Raw genomic sequence first — 7076 nt, forward strand, 5'->3', positions numbered from 1 at the left:
ATCATTTCTTTAAAAACAGAAAAGATGGCACTAAAACCACAGAATGAAAGTCAAGGTCAATTCAAAAACTTGCCTCCTAAGTTGGGAGTGTAGTTTCAATTAAATGATGTTCCTCGTTATGTAGATTCGGATGGTATAAATTGTTTGTGGTTCTTAAATGAAACACAGCTAAACATAAGTTAGGAAATTATTCAAGAGGCCGAGATTTTTGCACCAAAATGGGTCCCAAAATTTTGTCAACCATTAGGTTGTCCCCTATTTTAAATCAACCTTAGTCGTTACGGCATTGACACTCATCAGTTTTGAATATCAATAAAAACTCGATGGAATAGTCCTTTTTTCTGGAGAAGACAGCACACTATCACGTTATTGAGGATTTTCTTGAGTCATCGAATGCCCATAAAAAATATAAAAACTATATTTACGGGAACCCATCATTACTTAAGGCTTCATTGGCTCAATATTTTGTCTTTTTCTCTTTAACACTGTCCTTAAGAGATTGTCCAAATCTAACACACTCTCTTAACTAAAGCAATCTATGAAACTTACCGTGAGCTGAAGAACCAATAGTTGGACCATGGGAAAAAGAAAAATGGAACCAAAAGTGAAAAAAAAGATGCAGTGCCATTGACAGAATAAAGAAAGAATCGTCGTTCCAAAAAAAGAGAGAGAATCAACCTCTCTTTTAGGAAAGACAGATTTCTATTTCTGCATCCTGTAAATTAAAAAAATAATTAAATTCAACTAAAAGGAAATGGAAGATTAAAAGTAGTAATAGAAAATACTCGTTTAAGTTTTAATCTATCACACCTTGCCACAAGAAAATGATGATGATGCAATGATGGCAAAGACTTGTCAGCAATCATCAAACCAATATATGGAAAGAAAGGTGACTCTGTCTTCGGATTTAGAAACACATGCAACTAAACATCTAAAAAACAAGTAAAATTTCTCCCCAATTTTGACTTGTGCAATGTAACAATGAACCTAGTTGCCCCAGGCCCCAGATGATATAGACCCTTTTGACTCCTATTTGTCTGTCCTCAATCACTCCTAAAATAACCCGTGAACAATAGCTGGACACAAACAAGAATCAGTACAATCCTAGGCTTCCCATTTCCCACTCATTTTCAGGAAATTTTATAAATTCTTGCTATTTATCTTTAGTCCACCAAAAAGGTCTAGTTGCACATCCCATGTCTCGTAAGAGTATGTGACGGAATCTGTACATGAGCAGAAAATGAAGTGGTGACTTGAAATGAGAGATGTGGTAGCACTATATTTATGTCCTCCATAGTTTCATATATGGTGAAAATATCCTCCAAACATCTTAGCAGTTCAACATTCCATGCTAAATGCAGTGCAACATTTAAAAAAGATAAATCCTAACAACACACACTGTTAACTGACTTATTGAAAAACATAATTTTGTGAACCTCACTTCTTAATTAATGAGTCTCACATAATTTTATAGTTTTTGATAAATTTAAACCATTAATATAAGTGTTAAAAGAAGTGTGTAAGAGAGTGCATTCCTAGCCCCTCTTTAAAAAATGATGTAAGACAGAGGCTAAATACAAGCAAATTTTCAACTATACTAAAGGCTGCCAATCAACAAAACATCATTACTTACTGTCTGCAAGTTACCTAATCATGAATTTCTCCACAACACAAAGTGTTCCGCTAGTTAACAAACTGCAAGTTAACTTCAATCATTTTCTATGTTCCCTTGACAAACAAGCTAGGCATCCCGGTCAATTGTCATCTACTACCATTAACTACACAAATTGTAAGTTCCAATACATACATATCAAATACCCCAACGTTTAATAAGATCTCTAAGAAACCTTCTCTTAACAAACCTTTCTGCACTTACTTGGTACTTATTTTTAATGTATTCCTCAATGCACACCCGATAGGAGAAGTCGATCCAGCTACCATCAGTTCTTACAACAAAAAGGCATCTTGGGAATAGATATAGGGGATGTTGATCAACCTACAAGAAAATAAAGTCACACAATCTGCACTTACTGCCAGCTTTGAGATAGAATAGATCAAATATATAAACAATAGTGGCTGAAGCTTAATACTCTAGGTGCCAATCATGTAAATCTACGTTTAATAGGAAATGCATTTGAAAAACATAGAAGCTTACAATTAAAAAAATGGTGAATGAGAATGCAAGAACATTCAATTGGATTTCAGGCTTTAGCTTATCAAATACAGTATCAATATTCGAAGTCAAGTAACGAAGGATAAATTGACATCTAATTTTAGAGGGCCTCCATTCCTTGATAGTTGGAACTTGGGAGACAAACTTTTGAGTATCATGAAAGCAAAGGTGTTTATCTTGTTCTCATGTCATCGTACCAATTAGCAAAATGCTATCTGACCAATAAATTGTATTGACAAGCCAACAAATGCATAGGAGATTAAAAGTGTATAAATTTAATTGAGCATAACTACATATTCATAAGCTTCCAGCGCAATACTTATGCACACCTAATGTTATCAGCAGCACAATATACTAGTACATTTTATCTGATTGCAGTGATAACCTAGATGATAATACATGATAGGTGCTCCTTTAAAATGCATTACATCAAAGAAGAAAATGTGGTTATTACCGTTTCAGGAAGCAAGAGAGTAGAAAACCAATGCACTCGAATTCCTCTAAGAGTAGGTGATAATCAATTTTTTATGTGTAACATTTCAGCTTAATTACACACGAACTCCTCTACTTTCACTGTTTGATTTTTGTCTCAGGTTTTAATTGCTACATTGTCATCTATTAATAATTGCTAATTATGAGTATATTTTGAGGTTAAATTATATAGAAATTTGTAATTTTTTTCTCCTAATTTTTTCTTTTTGAGCAAATAATTGTTAAATTAACATCATTTAAGTTTTTGTGCACAAAATATTAAAAGTGATGAATTTATGATACTTTGTGAGTAAAATAAAGTAAAAAAAATAATAGGATAATTAAGGAAAACATGCTTAATTAAGAAAAACAGTCTAATTAAGAAAAACATGATTAATTAAAGAAAGCATACTAATTCAGGAAAGTAAAAGCGGGTTTAGCGCGAAAAGCTCGGTTAGCTAAGCTAATTTACACCTATAAAAGAAGAAGAGAGAAAAAGGAAAAACACATAAATTTCAAGAGAATATAATTCCTTATAGAAGATAAATACCAAAAGAATGAGAAGTAATCATTAGGAGTCATTCCTTCTTTTCCTCCCCTTTTCTTATCTTTTTCCCTTCACTAAATATTTCCCTTCAATTGTAAAGCCTCCTATAACTATGAGAGACTAAACCTCCTTTGTTGGAAACTTGACAGTCAACTACTCTTGATGTAATTTGTCTTCCTATCTATTTATGAATATTACATTTGCATTATTTTTTTTGTGCTTAATATTATTGCTTGTGTCTTGATCACCCATTTGCATGGTAAGTTTTAGGGATAGGGTTGGGAAACGTTATTTTCTAATAGAACTAGAAAATGGTATCTAGATAAAGTCATCACTATGGATAGGTTGATATTTGTTTAGGCTGTTATACAACTCTATTCTTAATGCAATTTACTATTTTAGCTCTGCAAAGGGATTTAGGAGACAAAATAGATAAATTCGACTCTTTCATGCGGGGGACCAAAGCTAGAGTATAGTAAATTGGAATAATTATGTATAGAAAAAAAAATCATTAACATTACATCAAGGAATAGCTCTGGTAAGTTAAGTTTCCAATATTCTCATCTTCTAAATTTAACTTCTATAATAATTGGTATTTCTTTTCCTTTTTGTTTTTAAATAATTAATTTAAATTTTTGTTTAATTTTTTCTTTTGTTTAATTTAATTTTCTACCAACTTAAATTACTGTTTTTTTCATACCTTTTTTAAATCAATTTTTCTTTAACTTCTTTTACTAATCAAATATTTATCTACCTAAGTACAAACAAAGTTCTTGTAGATACGATACTTGATCTTCCGTTTTAACTTTATTACTTGGAACGAATCGGTACACTTATCAATCCATCAACATCTACTTGATTAAATCAAGCATCCTTGTCAGTTTGATGGTGGTGTATTCTGTTATTTCTTATAAAACAATCCTTCTTTAGGATGCATAGATCTTCTTGCTGATTTTGCTTACACAAAAATGATGGGGCACAATGCCACATAAGCAAAAAGAGCATCAGGTTCATGGTTCAAGGTTCATGTATATCTGACAACAGGAACTTATTTCATCAATTAGAAACCTACATGGAAAACAATGTTGCAATTAAAACTATAATTGAGCCCAACATTTTTTCCAACAATATTTGAACACCAATTTGAAGAGTTATCAGAAAGACACATAATGTACAACTTTTAAAAGCATATGGTATTAAGAACAAAAGGAGAACTAGCATTTTGCATATTTGCAGTCTGAGCCCAGTGTGAAGGTGATAAGCACCCGAACACTTGGGAAACCCTCCCTTAAAAGCTAGCTGTCAAGGGGGGAGAACCAAGCACTTAAAACTGAGCATCTCATACCACTCGATGTGGAACTTAGGCACCCAATAATACCTTAGTCCCTATCAATTTCCTTTGAGTTGCAGTCTTGCCTTTCATTTTGGTGTATTTAGTAGACATCCTGTATTCCTGTGAGTTGCAGCAAAAGTCTCTGTTCTATTTTGTTGCCCTTTTTTTTTTTAATGTGTTCAGAGTGAGCTTAACTTCTCATCAGTCACCACCAGTCAGTGATATCATCTACTAAGCCACAGGGAACAAAACAACTTCACAGAGCACTTTTGCCTCAGACTCTTGTGCACAAGTAAAACTACAGGTCATAACCTTGACATGGCATGGCACACTGGCATTGGAGAAACTTTGAAAAGATGTTCACTTCGAATGAGTTGTTAAAGTCTAAGAAATCTAATAACCCTAATGGAATGATGTTATATACTTTTTTAAGGCTATGGAACCTTTGGAATGTTCTTAGTCTTGTTTATAATTTAAAAAAGTCAGCAAAATGTTACACATGAAGCAATGGATATGGCCAAGGAAGCTATTCAAAAAACTTTGAATGGAAATAAAGTAAAGTACAAAGACATTTTTGCTGTCATCAATAGAATGTTAAATGACAAATTTTAAAGAGTTTCATACAGTGATTGTGAAAATCAAGGTTATCAAATTGATGATTGATGATTGAATCAATGAAAAATTACTTCAAATATATCATATAGATGATAGATGATATTTTGTGTTCATTGTAAAAAATTTAAACTAGAAATAGATAAAACAACTTAACATTAGTTATACATGAGTTTGTGAAGATTTTAATTTAGAAGGATGGAAAGAAAGCAATTCAATAGCTAGATAAAGTAACAGGTGAGTGACAAATAAAGCAGTGAAATAATCAAATAAGATAAGCTTAAAAATGTTGCTTCAATTCCTTTTTATTTAACAATTTAAGTTTATATGACTTTTCAATTTTTTCATGAGAATCAGTGAAAGGAAAGTAAAAAAAAAAAAAAAAAAAAGTGAATCGTTGAATAGATTCATTAATGTATCGTAAGATACACACACTCGTTTAAGATTCATCTTATGGATACAAATAGGTAGGTAGCCAAATTGTATCAAATCATAAGATTTGGATAACTTTGGTGAGAATAACCTTATTACATACATAAACATGCACACTAAGAAGAGGAGGCTTGATTCTTGAGCAACAAAAGTTGCCGGACTCGGTTTCTATTAAGTTAACCAAGCTCTTAAAAGCATTTTGATACTTGTGATATGAATTAATCTCATTCTCCTATATGACATTGATGACAGTAATGAGTTGGTGGTAGGAGAAATAGGTGGAGATGGAGAAGCTGATGATGACAAGCTGGTTTTTTATGATAATACTTTGACTTGGTGAATTGTTGCCAATGTGACAAAGGCTGCAAAAGATTGTAAGACTATACTTTTTTATCTAAATTATTTGAGTAATTTCCTTCATTTGTATCTAAAATTTCACTTAAGACCTACAAATCAAATAAACATGCAATTATTAACTTCACTTACCATAATGGAGTTCAGCCCACTTCCTATCTTATCTTCATAATCCGGATGGTAAATGAGAATGTTCTCTACCACGGCTCTTTCATCCTCCATAGTCAGTATCTCCCCATTCATGTACCTGGCAAAGAGACAAGTCGTCGTTTCAGAGACTTGCAATCTTAACAATAATGAATTGATTTAATAATCTGACAATACCTTGATGAGTAGAGAATTTGCATGGTTAACGAAACGATTGGCTCAACGTCCCTCACGATCTTCTCTTCTTTCTTCCTCCACTCGGGGTCATCCACCTCCGCGTTGGAAGCTGCTTCCTCCGGTGCTGACGTGGCACTGCACCAGAGACGGTGGCCCTTGGGCGCCGCGACGGTGAACCCTTGGAAGCTACGCAACCGAAGGCGGTGAAGCAGAAAATGCCTAGCGGCCATTGCTGGTTGTGATGCTCGGCGAACAGCGGGTTCAACTCCCTATTTTTGGAATAGAGCCCTGTTCGATTATACAATGAAAGCCTTTTACTAATTACACCTTTCAATTTACTAATTTCATTTACTTCATTTGTTACTCCCCTAGTTCTTACATGAATGTTGTTAATCCCCTTTATTCTTTCACGTCCTTTTCTTCTAGAAACGTGGTAATGTATTCATATATATATATATATATATATATATATATATATATATATATATATATATATATATATATATATATTTACTTTTAAATTTTTTTGTTAATGTTTTAAGGACACTAGTTAGTATTTTTCTAGAAAAAATTTGGTAATGTATAGTTTCGTGAATTAGTTTTTAAACTAGGTATATATATATTTCTAGAGAGCAAATTTTTATAGCATTGCAGCGTGGTCATTTTTACAATATTGTCGAACAAATACAATGCAGTGCATTCCTTTGAATGAAGTAATTGTTACAGTGACTTGTGAAAAAATGCAATAGTACTACTACGGGATTTATGAAATGTGCACAACATAACATTGATGGAAACCGCATGGTATTAATATTGAGCTTGGTGAATAA

General features: G+C 32.7%; 1 protein-coding gene across 2 annotated transcripts; it reads right to left on the reverse strand.

Moving 5' to 3' along the window:
* Window positions 1-420: 420 nt before the first annotated feature.
* LOC100805162 (protein DCL homolog, chloroplastic) lies at window positions 421-6530 on the reverse strand. Of its 2 annotated transcripts, XM_041011505.1 has the most exons (4): window positions 6247-6526; window positions 6055-6169; window positions 1877-1996; window positions 421-1223 (listed from the first exon to the last, which is right to left on the reverse strand). In XM_041011505.1, exons 1-4 carry the CDS (start codon window positions 6474-6476, stop codon window positions 1182-1184), a joined length of 507 nt encoding a protein of 168 aa, XP_040867439.1. In that variant the 5' UTR covers window positions 6477-6526; the 3' UTR covers window positions 421-1181. The 2 variants fall into 2 exon arrangements, with proteins under 2 accessions (XP_040867439.1, XP_003550320.1); XM_003550272.5 differs by lacking the exon at window positions 421-1223 and having other exon boundaries at window positions 1630-1996; window positions 6247-6530.
* Window positions 6531-7076: the final 546 nt, after the last annotated feature.

The sequence above is a fragment of the Glycine max genome, chromosome 17 (genome assembly GCF_000004515.6).
Source record: "Glycine max cultivar Williams 82 chromosome 17, Glycine_max_v4.0, whole genome shotgun sequence".
NCBI classification, from domain to species: Eukaryota; Viridiplantae; Streptophyta; class Magnoliopsida; order Fabales; family Fabaceae; genus Glycine; species Glycine max.

Excerpts from the sequence above, each read along its gene's own strand:
- LOC100805162 (XM_003550272.5), bottom strand. The coding sequence starts at position 6,476 with ATGGCCGCTAGGCATTTTCTGCTTCACCGCCTTCGGTTGCGTAGCTTC. Across the intron at positions 6,170-6,246 it reads CAAATTCTCTACTCATCAAG|GTACATGAATGGGGAGATAC; the intron begins GTATTGTCAGAT and ends TCTCTTTGCCAG. Across the intron at positions 1,997-6,054 it reads GTGGGCTGAACTCCATTATG|GTTGATCAACATCCCCTATA; the intron begins GTAAGTGAAGTT and ends ATTTTCTTGTAG.